Source organism: Ciconia boyciana, chromosome 10 (genome assembly GCF_034638445.1).
Source record: "Ciconia boyciana chromosome 10, ASM3463844v1, whole genome shotgun sequence".
Taxonomy (NCBI): Eukaryota; Metazoa; Chordata; class Aves; order Ciconiiformes; family Ciconiidae; genus Ciconia; species Ciconia boyciana.
Window position 1 is genome coordinate 29,823,937 of NC_132943.1, and position 16,237 is coordinate 29,840,173.

At 40.3% G+C, this 16,237-nt stretch overlaps 1 protein-coding gene across 3 annotated transcripts in view; it reads left to right on the forward strand.

Moving 5' to 3' along the window:
• PARD3B (par-3 family cell polarity regulator beta) overlaps nt 1-16,237 on the forward strand; it is a 439,522-nt gene that overhangs the window by 382,453 nt on the left and 40,832 nt on the right. For all 3 annotated transcript variants that reach the window (XR_012044291.1, XM_072874183.1, XM_072874182.1), the window contains one exon: nt 5,276-5,411. Coding sequence is in view for 2 of the 3 variants with exons in the window: in XM_072874183.1 (XP_072730284.1) it covers nt 5,276-5,411 (136 nt within the window). In the remaining variant the exon portion in view is untranslated. The remainder of the gene's footprint in view (nt 1-5,275; nt 5,412-16,237) is intronic.

Below are 16,237 nucleotides of genomic sequence, written 5' to 3' on the forward strand. Positions count from 1 at the left end.
CAGCCGTGTCCCCTCCCAGCTCCTTGTGCCCCCCAGCCTGCTCGCTGGTGGGGTGGGGTGAGAGGCAGAAAAGGCCTTGACTCTGTGTGAGCACTGCTCAGCAAGAACGAAAACATCCCTGTGTTATCAACACTGTTTCCAGCACAAATCCAAAATACACTATACCAGCTACTAGAAAGAAAATTAACTCTATCCCAGTCAAAACCAGGACTCATGCTCTGTTGGACTCCCTTACACTGTATATCTTTGCAGACCATTATGTTCCTTTCAGTACATAAAATTAGTTTTGTTTTATAGCAGATTGTGAGTGTGATTGTCCATTCTCTTGAGTCTGTGAACCACATTTTGTCTTGGATTTGTTTGTTAATTGAAAATTCACTGAAAGAATCACTTTTTCTTTTTCTTGTCTCTTTTTTTAACTTGGAAGCACCAGTTGTTTGTTTAGAGGCTGACAGTCAGCTGGGTGAAATCAGCGTTTGAAAGAAGTGGCTGGCAAAAAAGCCCTGTGCAATATTAATGTATTTGGGAAAACCACTGGAAACAAAATGTTTATTGCCTCTTTAAGTGTATGTTTATATACAGCTTGAAGTGGTTCATCTTACTCTGTATATGCAACACTTGTTTTTAATTTTGTATTATCTAGAGAGCTGCAGCAAGAAGTCACTAATTTAAAAAATGACATTTTTAACCTGAACGATTGAAATCCAGATTAGCAACTCAGAGGAAGAACAGAAGGGAGATTTTATTGTGCAAAACCTGAGCCATATGTATTCAATACTGAGGATGATGTTTTGATTCTTTGAAAAAAATAACTTGTCTGTCATATTGGATATATAATGTTATTGCTATGGTGCTTGTTCATCTATCTCTTCAGAGATGATGGGATGAAATTTCACAGTCACATTTTACATAAGGTTAGAGATAGCTTGAAGCTAACTCTGTGCCAAATTACGGTTTCCTTTTTGTTTTGGGATGCCTATTCCAACTGTATTGGTTGAGCGGCTGTTTTGTAGCAGGTCCCTTTACAGTGGCAGTGGGCAAGGTGGAACCTGTATAGTGCCTCTGACAGATTCAGGCGCAGGGTGGAAGGTGGTGATTGCTGGTGGCTGTTTATCTCGTCGGCAGTACAGCCCCAGCAGCGTGGGCTAGAACGCTCATGCAGACTTTTCTTTTTCTTTCTCCCAGGCCAGAAGAAAGCTTTGGTTGGTAAGGACTGTGTCTAGCAAAACTACAGAATGGCTGACAGGAATGTGCTTTTTTCTCTTTTGAATGTTCATTTAAGATTATTTATTACTTTTTTTTTTTCTATTTCCCAAAAAAATCCTTGCAGTGTGTGCAGCTTATTCGAAGAACTGTTGAACTTCTTTTAAGATTGTTTGTGGCATGGGATTTTGGACAGCTTTTGTTACTGTTGTATGAAATCAGCATCTGAGTTTTCGCTAAACTCTTTGTAAAGTTTCTCAGAGATTTTTCCCCCACCTAGATGTTATTTAAAACTTCCCCAGAAAGGTTCAGGTTCTATCCCAGTATCAGCTGCTTCTGAACCAGTCTCCTTACATGTAGCACAATTTCAGGAAATCATTCTGAAATCAATCGCAAAATGCAGAGTGGATGGGTCTCTTAGGGTCTTGTCGTGACAACAGAGAAGTCCATGGGTAGATTAAATGTTAGAGCCTGGGAACACGTGGTGGTGGAGGGGAATGGCTAATGTGTGGTTGCACAGTTCTCTGAAGAATGTGTAGCGCAGGGAGCCATGTCAGGGAAGTGAGTTCTGCACAAAATTGTAGATGTGATGAGGACTGTAATATTTATATCTCCTCAAGGAGGGGGCACGACATTAAATGTAAAGCTACTGTAAAAGAAATCTGTCTGCTGTACTTACTGGGCTTGGTGAAAAGCTTTGGTAAGTCTCCTTAATATAAATTGACTTTGATTGGAGTATTGTTTTTATATTTCTTCTGTAAGTTCAGGTTCCTTTTCAGGATAAATAGTCATGTATCCGAAACATTTGAACTGGTATTCATCTGCTGTTTCCCTGTCTTGAGAACTGCTATCTGATCAAACCAATGTTTTTTAATTATGTATTTATAGGCAGATGGGAGAATAGTTTGCAGTCAATGTATGATCTTCTCTGCAAATCTTGGAAAATTGTGTTGTTTTTTTTTTTAATATTGCCTTATCAGTTTCTTTTTTTTATTACTGATGACTTCATTCTGTTTGAATTCAATGCTTCGGTTTCTTTGGGGTAAACTAATAGATTATGTATGCGATATTTGCACAGTGCTGATTGAATTCATCTGGTGAGTTTGAATGTGGTTCATATATTCACATAATTGTCAGGAGCCAACTTTAAATTCAGAACTGTTTCATGAGCATTGCACAGGGCATCATATTCATCTCACATTACTCAGGAGTGGGTAAAACTTTCATGGTAAGCTAGACATGCAGCTCTCTCAAAAGCCAATGTCTTTTACATTTGTGCCTATAAACAGTGATGGAGGAAAAAAAAAAAAAGAAGAGCTGTGGAGCATCAACTGTTTCCTGCAAAAATGAAGCTGATGTACTGACCAACCCTCTTTCGACCTGTTCCCCCCACCTTTCTAACAAATTCTGAACCTGCTGGCCATTTTTGACCAGACTTGAGAGGTGATTCGATGTTCAAAAGGTACCGGATCACTAAGTTTCGTGAAAATAAGCAGCCTGCTAGAGAGGCCCAGACGAATGCCCTTGCTGGGGAGAAAGGCTGCAGTGTGAACTCAGTCCCATTATCGGACACCAGAGAACCCACAGGAGAGAAGCACAGGAAATCAGACTTCATGGAGCTGCTTGTTTCCACAGAGATTATGCTTGTATTTTCACACTAATCCAGATGGATAACTTTCCATGTGCTGCTATCTTTCATTCAAACGTTCCTACTCATTCTCATGGTTAGGGTTTGTACTTTAATACGGCGTGGCAGAGATTTGCCAAAGAACAAGCTGTCAGGCCCAGTCTTTTAATGTATATAATCAGCTTGATCTCTGCAGCACCTACTTCCCCTTGCTGGCTAGACGGCTTTAAGCAGAAGGAAGCTCACCTACAGGCGATCTGCAGCAAATGGAGCACAGGCTGCTGTTACTGCCTCTTACAATATAAATCTCAGACTTCATTTAAAACAGGAAAAAAAACCCTGTATGGTATTTTCAGATTACTTCTTCAGCCAAAATACCTGGAGGTAGGAAGTGGATACGTGGCCATTAGGCCACTGGTGACAGGGGCTAATACAGTTTGCAGAGAGCTGCAGGGAGCCAGATTGGCCAGAATCAAACTAGACCCATTTCAACGTTTCCCTCTCAGCTAGTGCTGCTTTGGGTAATGATGTTGGCAAAGCAACAGGGACAACACTTTGGGCCTTATCTGTATGTTGGCAGCCCTAATTAAACGCTTTATCCGTACTCACCAGTAGAGTCAGGGGATTTCACAGGTATTGTATTGCTCATGAGCTGTGGACCAAGCTTCACTGTTCTAAGTGATAGCCCCCGTTAGCTAGTCCTCAATTCCAGTGTTTTGCAAACTGGAAATGGTTCTCCACTATTTGACAAGAATTCATGCAAGGAACAGAGGCATTTATCTGTGGAAGGAGTCAAGGGGAAAAGGGAATGTATTTTTTTTTTTTCCTCAATAGTCCAGAGAGTTTGTGCAAGCTTTCTGCACTGTCTTGGCAGATCATGAGAAAAATTTCATATGCTCTGGAAGAGTTCGGTAAATCAGGCAGAGAAGCTTGAAACCACTGGGACTTCGTAGAGTAGAGGGGCTGGATAACTTAAGATCCAGGGAAGGCAAGCAACGCAAGTGTTTGATTTTTCATGGAAACATACTGATGCTGCAAGTAAACATTCCCAATCCTGGCTGCATATTCAGTTGCATTTGCACCCTATGTGGAATTTCCCTTCATTGGTAATTAATTTCCAACCAATCTAGATTGCTATTAGATAGTAGAAACTATTTATTATTGAATTGATGGGTTTACGTGCAGTCTTTTGTATGTGCTTTCCAAATTTGCTATGCAAATGCTATAAAAGGCTTCCCTAGATTCTGGCATACTCATAGTGGAGTGCAGTGCGACAAGATGCTCCACAGAGTTCTGTGCTCATGTGAATAAATCTGTATCTCTATAGCCCATTGTTGGTGAGGCAGAGTTAAGGTTGCAGATTAAGAGAATATATGATGATGTGCTGCAATAACAATGGTCTGAGTTTAGGAGCGGCCACAAATAAATTCTACAACAATTCCCTATGAATGCCAGTAAATGCTACTGAGCCATACAGTCAATATTCACCCCAGTGCTGACTAGAGCAGGGCTGGAAATAGCTGCGGGAAACTTAATTTATTCATTTTCAATGTGGCTATGTTTTTTTTTAATTCTTAGGCATTTTCAGGATTTTTTTTTTTTTTTAATCCTTCCAGGTATAGCTTGAGCTTCCATAGTTGTACAAGTCCAGCTGTAAGGTTTTGGAAGGCTCCCCAGGGTCAAAATCCGCAAAGACAGGCATGTGTTTAACTTGACAAACTAAGCAACTCCACTAGCTGTACCACAGCAGTTAGCAGTGTATGCAGTTCAGCATACAAGTGAGTCTTTGTGGATTACTAAGTGGATTACTGTTTATTTACCACTTTTAAAAAATGGTGTCAAGATTTAATAGTGTGCTTTCCCATCTCTTTTGCCTCCCCTGTATTTTCATGGCTGATGTTTTAGTTCTTTGTATAATTGGGAGGGAGGCTGTTTTTTATGTAGTAAAACTTCTTTCTGTGCTTTCTTTTCTGTGCTTCTATTCTTTACCTTGAAAAAATGTAATTTTAGGGAAATTCCACATTTAGCGTGGGAGCAAAAGGAAACTTTTTTCTGGCAGCTTATCATCATCGTCATCATTATTATTAAAATATGATAGCCATTTATAGCTGCTCATTGGAATGTTAAAAGTTTCCTTGTGCTCCCCCATCTGTCTGCATCCATCTGTTGTCTCTTGTCTTATACTGGAATTGTTAAGTTCTTTGGACAGGGACAGCCTTTTTTAAAAATTGGGACCAAGTTCACAATTAGCAGCTTTGTTAATACAAGAAAGCAAAAATAAGGGTGATGTGGGCCAGTGGGCACTATGCAAGTCAGGAGAATCAAACGTGCATAATCCGTTTGTCTCAGGTGTGGCAATTGTGTGTATGCTCATTTGGGTACCTGGTCAGTGTTAGATAGGTGTGTACATATCATGTTTTATTTAGCATTTTTTATCTTTCTCAGTGGCTGCACAGGTGGTGGGAATGCTGATCGTATCCAGAAGTTACGGAAGGAGTACCATCAGGCCAGGCGAGAAGGCTTACCTTTCTACGAGGATGACGAAGGAAGAACACAGCCGTCTGATTACGACCAGCGTTGGGTAGGTCCACAATGTGATGCAAAGTGCTTTTGCAGCGTTCCAGGCTAGCAGAAGGTGCTGATTTGTTTGTGTTTTCCAGAAATCCTGTGTCAGCTTAACATGGATTTGGAGGGTTTGTAGAAATGGAGAAATCCTTAATGCCAGCCCACCAAAGAAAACATTAATAACATGAAAACTTCACTCAAAATAACTTGTCTGTTCACTGCATGTGATTTAGGCCCAGGTTTCCTCTCTTTAGGCCCAAGATACGCAGTCATTGCCAAGCTTTGTCACATGTGGTAGCATCAAGGCTTTGCAGCAGGATTTATGGTACTCTGGCAGTTTGGGTTAACGAGAGCGTTAGAAGAGCAGACTCTCACTGTGCTTAAGCTGCAAAGTGAGAGGGAGGAAATGGAGACATGTCTGCTCCTGCCCTTCCTTCTGCACACTGGGCAGTAGCAATCTGGCCACAACACATCCTCAGTAACTTTTATAAAATGAAAAATGGAATAATTTGCTGCTCTCCCATCAAAGGATCTTAAAATATTCTACCAACACTATAGAACCGTTACAGACATGCTGTATTTATTTTACATTTAGGAGTCACACTACACAGAGACATATTATCTACCCCACTACTGAAGAGTAACCTATGGTAGAACCAGAGATTAAATCAAGAGTGCCAGATTTTTGAATGTGTTAAATAAATGCAACAGCTATAGTCTATGGGATCACAACTATGGCACTCAAGAGCTCCACCCGAGCAGGTTTCAGAGTTGGACTCTGTCTCTTTAGAAGTAATTATAATCAACCAGCATTCAAAAATGTAACTTTGATAAGATGCAATTTATGCTAAATTTCAAATTTTAGATTAAAAAGAGACAGAATTATGTTAAAATCTTAAGAATCTAAATACACCTGAAATTTGAACTAACATTGTTGGTTTTAATGTCCTCCAAACTATCAGTGTGAATGCTGAAATGAAATCTTCAATGATTGGGGTTGTCGTCCGAAAAACTCCTGTGCGAGACTAGACGTTATTGCAATCACAGAAAGATAGTGTTAAAAGGGGTGTTTTTACATAAATTATCATATATATTTGCTCATTAACCCAAAAAATGTTGTTGTATATATTATTCTGATTCAGTTACCAAAAGTGTCACCTTCAGCAAAATAATTCTTTCATTAGAGCAGTTAACTTTAATCTACTGCCTTAAATTTTATGACCCAAATTTGGGAATCTATGGAGCTGCCATTCTTCTTCTGAATAGCTTTTGTAAACTAAAATGAGAATATGCATCCAATGTGTCTTTCTGTTGAAACTGTGTGGCATGTTAAGTGTCCTGACAAAGGCCCCAGACTGGGCCAGTGGTACCTCTTCAGCAGCCTGAGGATTTCTACTTCTTATCTGAAACTGATAAAGCTTTATTAATCCTCAGAGGAGGTTGAGATTTATGGTCCAGTGTAGTTTCCTAAGGTTCATAAAGGTTTCTTCTAGATAATCCTTTTTAAGCCTTTCCTATTAGCTGTAATGCCCAGAGATTACTGATTTCCAAAGCTTTGCTTTTCCTGTGAGGCAAGTTGTCTTTAATCAGAGCACCTGAAAGGGAGCTTTAAGTATCTCAATCTTGAACTGATTAATAATAGTGGCACCAGGATTGTTTCTTTTTGTCCTTCCAATGCAGTATATTTTTAAATGTTTTTGTTGTGAGGAATGGCAGTCTGCTCAAAAATCAGAGTTTACCTTGAGGGCTTTAATACTCTGAAGTTTGTTGCTGCAACAGTTCCTCTTGTTGAAGTGGTTTACAAATTTCAAAGACTTCTGGTCTCTTCACTGCAACAATATCATCCATTGATCCGTTCAGCCTTGCTTTCATAGGCACTGTCTTTCAGTCTGGAAAATACTGTGGCCCCAGCTTGCGCTCTCTTGACTCCTGGCTGAAATTTCCATTCTGACATGTAGTTTTACCCTTAAAATACATATGTTACATCAATCCATTCAGACAGAAAAGAAGAAACAAAAATAGAATCAAAATACTAAAAAGAAAACAAATGTCTCAAAGCATCTTGCCAGGAGAGTCCTCAAGATATTTTATAAGCAATGTAGTCTTTCCCACCTCGGGCTGCTGACCCTCAGCAGTACTGCGGTAAGACAGATTGAACAACAGCTGATTTTTTCCACCTTTACTCATCAGTGAAGAGACATGCTGATGACTAATTGCATAATTGTAAATAAATAAAAACTTACTCTAATCTTCAGGATGTCAGGTCTTTCTTTAAAGAGTCGACAGACAGCTGAGGAGGAGGAAAACCTTCTGGTATAAGTTTTCTTCCTTCCCACAGGAGGTTGTGGCACCAGGGAAGCTGCAGCTGGAAAGGAGATGCTGGGTCTCCCTATGTATTTTTAATACTCAATTAGTTCTTTCTATGCTTTTGTCAGTCAGCTGTTTTACCTAAGCCAGCTTTCCTGTAAGATGTCTTTCTAATGTACAGCAGCTGCTGTAATCACTTCCCACCATCTCATGAAACGTGCAGATAAGTTGGGAAATAACAGAGGATAATTTGAGAAGACACTATCCCGTCGCAAATCAACGGCCACAAATCAAATGGACCCTGGGTCTTGTCCTCCAAAAAAGTATCTGAAAACTCATGAGGCAAATTTCTATCTGATAAAGCTGACATTGACAAGTGGCCTTTAGCTGACACTGTAATGGGACAGAATTTCTAACAGAAGGGGTATTTCTAACAATCTACTTTTTTTAAAGTGGGATAAATCAAGTTAAAGTGCAGAGCCGGCTGAAAAGCTAGCATTGTAAGGGAAAATGATCTCATGACAGGCAATTGGGATCCATAAATGTTTTAAAAATAAGGTCAAAAATTCATTTTAAATAGGCCTGCTATTCTCTCATCATCCATTCCTCCCCCCTGCATCCATTTTACAGTTCTCCTCTGGTCTTCTCATCTGTTGCTGGATGAATTTTTTGCTCTCTTGCGCCTTCATTCTGCTCTCCCTTCCCCACAGTCTGTTTTTTTTCTTTTTCTAAGTAACTGAATAATTCAATTTAGTGTGTGTCCATAAACAGACACACATATATGGCACTGTCTGTGCTATAGAGCCAGGTCCTTTGAAATTCTTTTCCAGTTCCTTTGTGCTTTGGTTTGTTGTTGAGTTTTGCGTCCTTTGGACCCCTCCCTGCCCCTGGCACCCCCCTTTCAGGTTTATAACTATGATAAATGATAAGCCAGATTCTATAGGGTGGATCACAAGGCTTAAAGGAAACCTCAGCTAGTTAACCAAAGGACAGGCTGATTATAAGTATAAATATTGTCTAGGAAAATGAATGCTTGTTGTTGTCAGTGTAATGTGAGATTACCCTAAAATTTTCTGACGGCTAGGGTGTATTGGGAAGTATCAGCACAAGACAGAGTTTAGGCATGTGCATACATACTCATGTCTTAGTGGGACATCAGATAGTAAAAGCGCTCATGAACATACCCTATACAAACCTAATCTGGCTCTACAGAGAGAGGCGTAGTATGTTTATGTCATATTATCGTATACTGCAGTATCAGTCAGAACCTGAGAGTGCTATGTAAGCAATAAGCTGCAAGAACTTACACGGTCTCCCTAGGAGTTGGAGGGCTTTTTCATGGGGCACTCTTTTTCAGGGCTTTAGAGTCACAGACTAATAACAGATGATGAGAAGCAGAGAAGGAGCTGTCAAGGCAAAGCCATGAAGTTACCATCTGCACTTGTATTTAGGGGCATTTAAATAATGAGGAATTAATCATCTATTTGAGGATTTACTTGGATTGTCTTACAGACTTTGTACAAATCCAGTTACTTAAAACATCAATTCTTTTCTTCAGGGTGGCAGTAAATCCTTGAAACCTTATCTTTTTTTAATGTACATTCAAGAGGTGCGTGTAACACTGGCCACATTGCAAATAGTTCTTCACCTGTTGGTGATCACATCAGCTTCACTGTACCAAACCACTGTAAGTGGTTCTAAAAGCCATTTTCTTATTTGCAAATCAGATTTGCAAGCTGATAAATAACCTAAAGATATAAGAAAACCTGTTTCTGGATACTAGCTGTGAACATTTCGATTGAAACAAATCTGTAATGTACTGAGTTTTGTCAGTTCCCAGTTGAGAGGATGAAAGAAGAATCATGCCTGTCTGTGTTAAAGGCCAAGTACTTTATTGTGTGCCTGGCAGGGATCCAAGCCTAAAAATCAACCAGGACAAAAAAAGGAGCGTTAAGAACTGCATTATTTTTCCATAACGTGTCAAAGGGTTCTACGCTTGCTTCAGGATGAATAAGGAGCTGTTTGTACTTTTCATGATCAATTAATTCCAGGTTCAAGATGTTGCATTTCAAATAGGTTAGGTTCCTGAAACGCACAGACGTTTGTGTTGGACCATGGTTATAAACCAAAATTCCAACTTCTAGAATAATAACATTCCTGTCTTCTAGCGCAATGGGAGAAGCTGACAATTTTATGTACTATGTGAAACCATATAGCAGAAACTGCTGTGAATTCCAGACTTTCTGAGCCCACAGACTATTAGTAGAAAACATTGAATTTAAAAAAAAAAAAAAGACAATAACTTACTTAGAGCATAGCTGCTTTGAAAACTATGGATCGGAAGTATTTCTGTATATGTTATTAAAATATTAATTAAGAGAGTACGTAAAACATTTTATTAGGATGTATGATTAATTTACTAATCAAGAACTTTTTGTGGTCACTACTTATCTCTGTATAATGAAGGTTTCAGATTGGGGTGTATTCTAAAGAGCTGTTCAAACTAAGCAGAAAGATTTTTAAATTTACAGGCTGGCTTTTGGGGGTAGGTTTGGGGGGAAATTATTTTGGAGAAATCCCGGCCAAACCTCATGTGAAAAATAAACTATTCCAAATGGCACATGCAAGGAGAGCCAAATTCAATTCCATTAATACTAGTAATAAGGAGTGACTCTTATAACTTGTTTGGAGTCATTCCTACTTGCATAAAGGTTGAATTTGGCATAGATTATCTGAGCCAGAGGGGAGTCTGAAATGCTCATGTCTTCATGCTAACACTATGTACACACTCTTATTTACCAAGGGAAACAGTTCTGGTGCCATATGTCATCTTATCAAAGCCCACTGGTGCTGCTTATGCCCTATAATATTATGTGAATTCCAGAAATACATCATGCCATCTATTCCACAAAGTACATTGTCACACAGCTGCTTTCTGTTGTATTTCAGCACAAGGGGGTGATTCTGAGGAGGACAAACACTAAGCATTTCTCTTACTTCATACAAGTAGTTGAAGGAAATCAGATAAAAACATGCAGTGCTGCCGAGCTGTGGCCGTCCTTGCAGGCTGGCAGCACTGAGAGGTTCCACATTAACACATGTGCCAGCAGTCGTGTCCCTTGCAGTTAGGAGAGGTTCTTCTGATGTTGCCCAAACGGAGAACTTGAGTGGGGCATCACAGCGATCATGACAGCTGCCACAGATCATGTTGATACGATATGAAGGGCCCTACAGGTTTTCTGTTGTGTGTATTTTTCCTAATTTGCCAATATGTTTAGGAAGGCAAGAAACAAACCTCTGACTGGTAATTATATTGATGAGGGGAGTTTGTGAACAGGTAATCCATGCTATGTAGTATGCTGAATAGTTACTGCATTTGTGCACAGGGACAAGCCACAGCTCTGCAGCTTTTATCCTTTGGGGCACGGCTGAATGGGCACAGAAGTAGCCTTTTCAGAGCTAGGCTGTAATCTGGCTTCACTGCAGTTCTGAGTAGCACGGTAACTGAGTCTTTGCAGTTTGCTTCGGTTTTGGCAAGCTTCTGCCAGGATAGGCTTTAACAGTTTTCTGTCTACTTGTTGATCACTCCACGCATAGGTGACTCTGTGGCCACTTGCCCTGAGCATGTGTGCACACTCTGTAAAATCTCGGGCCAGCATCACGCAGGGAAGGTGGAAGAGGATTGAGATTTTAACACCAAGCTTTCGCTTGTGGGGTTGCTAAAGCTAATACTTTGCACTTTGAACCTTCCCTTACCCTCAGTGATACGTACTTCTCCGTGACAGCTTGGTCCCGACCCCTAGCAAGTCAGTGCCCCACATACCGTAGAATCAAATACAGCTGCTCATGGGTCTGACTACAAGGAGGGAAAAAACGTGGGTTTCCTTTTAAAATTGACCTCCTCTTCCTCAGGCCATTGGTAAGAGGCCTGCTTCAACTTCTGGAAAGGGGCCCCAGTTACAACAACGCTCATTTTTTAATCATGGGACAAGTCTGTAATGCCATTGAAATTCATGTCTGAAGCTAAGCATGCACTTAGGTATTTATTAGATCAGGCCTGAAACTGGGCCTCAAACTTGACCCCTTCTTAGGCACAAGCTTTTGCCTTTACTACCAGGTATCTGGTGCATTTATCAAATAGATGCTGACACAGGTGACTTCTTTTTGAATTCTCACAGCTTAATCTCTCTGGGTTATGTTCTTGTTCAGTGTGTTGCTGATTAAAAAGAAATCTCTTCCCTAAAAAATATCCATGATCCAAAGAGTTGCCTAGCTACTGTTGTCCCAGACAGCACCCTGTTTCCTAGAGATGCTGGTCACTGTCCAGCTCTGCCTGCTAGGGATAACGTCCCGCTAAAACAGATAGCAGTTTTGACAAAGGACTGCAAAATTTGTCCATTTAACATAATGGAAAGCAGAATGACCTCAGTGAGGCAAACGGCAACGGTTGCCCAGCGTGTGCAGAACAGGGTCGAGCTTGAAAGAAGCTGGGTCAAGCAATACAACTATGTCATTGAGGCTGTTACAGAGTACAGATCTTTTATTTGTTATAGTTAAGTATGTGACAGAAGCCAACTGAAATAATGGACTTTTGATTACTTTTGATTTCTGGATTGAGTTCTTCTATTGTATATCTATGCAGCACTTCTCATTATTGCAGCACAAGATCTGAGGTGGAGGTCTTGGGTCTTCTTGAGTTTTGCTGAAGTTCCTCACTGCAAAATGCATTAGTAGAACTGCTTGTTAAATTTCATCCTGGGTGCAGTTTCAGCAGTCAGGGTGTCAGTGCTCTGGCTACATTGTTGTCTTGCAGTTAAAAAACACTAAAAAGTTCAAGATTTCTTCACAGCCAAGGTGTGAAAAGTAATTAGAATGTATCACCGGGTGCTGGGTATGAGCAATTATCTGTGAATATATAAAGGCTCTATTTTTCTCAACAAACAGGCGACATTGTTATAATTATTTAAAATGAAAAAGAAAGTCACTGACTCAGACATGGAGAGATTGCGCGGATAACTTTATTAGTTCCCAGTCTAAGGTCTGTAGTGCAGATGCTAATCTAATATCAAGACTGCATTAAAATAAAGTACAAAATATGGGAAAAGACAACTCCGTTTACGCTGTAAGGCTGGTGCTGTACATGAGTTTGGCTTTTCTGCTCAAGGCCAGCTCTTTTCAACTTTCAACCTCAACTCTGGCTGTTAAAGAACACTTGGAAAAAGGAGCGCTAGCGCCTTCTTTCTTGCTCAATATGGGCTCCAACTGGAACACATTCCTTCTATCAAATGTGCTGAGTTTTGAGAAGTTCTGCAAAAGTTAGTAATCAATTTCATTTTTATTTGCATTTGGTTTTTTAAACCTTCTTCAGTGTTCTTGCTTTGTTTAGTAAATTGAATTTGTAAGCAGGAATTTCCCAATGCAGAAGGGAGTCTGATAAAATACTGAGTGTGTGCAACCTAATCTGATGGGTTGATTTTGATTTGATTTTTTCTTTTAGTGTTTTTGAGACACTTGCTGTGCAACTGTATTTATTAACAGTAAGAAAGCAAGAGCAACAAATACTGTGGTTTTGCTGCTTTTTCCTCATCAAATGGCCTGGCTGCTATGTTAAGTGTCATGTTGCCCTATATTAAGTAGAGCCATTCCAGCTGAGCTGTATGTCATAAGTCCCGTATGATAGGAGATATCGACTGTAATCCAGATGATATTGGGATGTCTGTCTTCCAAGCAGAAATATGAGTTCTGGCCCTGCTGCCTCCAGGTGGGTCCTGCTATTCAAGGCAGACAATATGTGAATAATCCAGTGTCCCAGAGTAGCATAGATTTCATAAAGTAGTATATCAAATTCAGCATGTATTTTGTGAATGCATACAGCTGAGCAAGAGGACAAATAACTGGCATCTCTTCTAAAATGCAGTCTGGTCACCAGTTGTAGGATTTTTCTGGGTTTAGTCCATTTGTCTGTTTTCTTGATAGGCTGGAAGGGATGATTGTCAAAATTACTATTGCAAATAATGCACTCTGGTGTTAGGAAGACCAGTGCTGCACGTGGCAACAAATAATGGCAGTGGCTCTCAAGGAACACGGACCCTGGGGAAGCCTGGACCGGGTGTCTGCTTTACACCATCAGGTATTCCAAGAAAAGTCAGAGTAGCAGATATCTAGAGTGAAATTACAACTTTGAAGTTATGATATAACTCAAAACAAAGTGAGCAAATTGGGGTTCTGAGGAAATCCAAAAGTTTCCGGTATTGCAGTAAGCACAGTTATATCAAATTGTATTCTATACTTCATAATTTGATCATAATTCCTTCAAGATAAGGTAAAAATTTATAATTTGAAATACATGCCTGTGCCTTCCATCCCTGGTCTGCCATCATCAAAACAAAGTCATTCTGACAATCTAAATTCAATCTTTCCTGTGGAATTATTATCGGGGAATTTAGCAAAATACTGTCTGGTGGTACCCACCAGTGGATCAGTATTAACATTTACATTTGCATTTGAAGCTAATTTTCAAAGTATTTCTCTTAATTTGCTAGGAAGATACCTGTCAGGTTAGCAATTAAACTGTAATTTGGTCACTGAGGTGTTTACACGGATTAATAGATCTCTCCCTTAAGCGTATGCTCCTGGGTTCGAAATAATAGCTATACTGCGTGGTAGCATGACCCCACTTGAGTTTCACACACACATGCACAAAATCAAATTCCATCACATTTTAATGCAAATTTTACCTTTGCAAATGACGGCCTGAAAAGAATGAGTTTCCATGGTAACCTTAGGGAACACATAACCTGTTTATCATAACTCCTCCATGAAGCAAGACAGGGGGTGGGGAACAAGCTTTGATGTCAGCTATATTTTTCTGTAGACAGCATTCTGCTGTAGCACGTATAGAGTATTTACCAAAATGCTCCCGTACTGTCCTAAATAAACTTCCTTCCCTTTCTTAGAAACAGAGCAGTCGTATGGAATAACATAGGAGGGAACTGCAATAGGCAGTATTCAAAACCATTACCTGACCTTTCAGCTCCTGTCTACAGTTTGACAACTAGGTCAACACTTTGAAAGGCCAATCACAAATTAATACTTAAAACAGATCTCTTCCATCACTTTCTCTCTCCTTGCTTTCCCTCCATGCTTTACATTTGGCCCTCAGGTATCCCTGCTGCCTTTCAAAGGCACTTTCAGTTTTTTGTTGTCTTGTTCTTCCACTTCACTGCTGAAAGTACTGTTTGAAAAGTGCCTTGAAATATCTCTGAACTCCTACATTGTGGAGCTACCACAGAAAAGAATATATTGATTATACTTCACATTCAGTGCTGACTTTCAGAGTTGAGGTGATGGCTTCTGGAGCTGCCATTAGCGAGGAGTGAGTTTGATGGCTGCAAGCATCTGCAAGGTTGTATTTTTCCTGCAGATGCACAGCAGCTCCTGGCTAAAGGAAAGTGTGCCTGCAACATTTTTTTAAGGTCATTAGGAGTAAGGAACAGATGTTGAGGTTTTTCAGAATGCTGCTTTGAAGTGCCATTTAGGAGTCAACTGACAAGACTGACCCTATAGGCAGTGATTTTTGGGACTGGAACACAGAGGAACCATTGCCCACAGTTACCCATCTGGTATCCATCTGGTACCAGCAAACAACAGACAGTACCAAATCACAGAGAAACTGTACCAACTGCTAAATTGGTATCAGCAAGCAAGGAAGGTCGCCACCCAACAGCAGTTGCAAGCAGGAGAAACAATGTCTGTAACATTTACAGACTGGTATCTGAAGATCCGGAGGAACCTGATGCCATAGCATATGGAAAGCAGTTCCTCTCTCTAAGCCTGCTTATGCTGATGTTGTTTGCTCAGTATTAATCCAGGTTTTGGATTTTTTTGTTGTTAACCATATTGAGTTTGCAGCGTGGAGAGCCTTTGTCATGATGCCATTGAGAGAGCACCTCTCTTTAGTGGCATCTATGTTTAACAGGATTAAGGTGGATTTAATACCCTGTGCTATAGACTAACCATTCAAATTCTAGGAGTACTGTTCCAGAGCGGTGTCAAATCACAATGGAAGGAGTTGAGGTTAACTTTTAACTTCGTGACGATTTACTCTTTGCTGTTTTTCTTTGATGTGAAGTATTCTTGGGGAGAGCTGTGGCAGGGGGTTGTTTCCCAATTTTATTGCTATCTTCCTCTTCTTCCCTTTGTTCATTTTTCCCCTTCTTCCTCCTTTTCTTCTCCTGAAGCAGTGTGCTGGTTTGTACAGTAGCTAAGTGTTTAGAATGTAATAATACAACAGTGAGAGATTTACTGCCTCTAGGCGCTACCCCTTCCACTGTTGAGGACCTCCAGCAAAGCATGATTTTATAGACAATGAAAGGCTTGCTCTCCCCTGTGAAGCCGCCTGCCTGCAGGAAGCTTTTCACTGTCTATTTCCACTACTTGCTCTGCAATTTAGTTCCATGCCCTGCTATTTCCCCCTTCCCTCCCTCTTTCCTTCCCTGACATACACATGCATATACCCCCCACGTACACATTCAG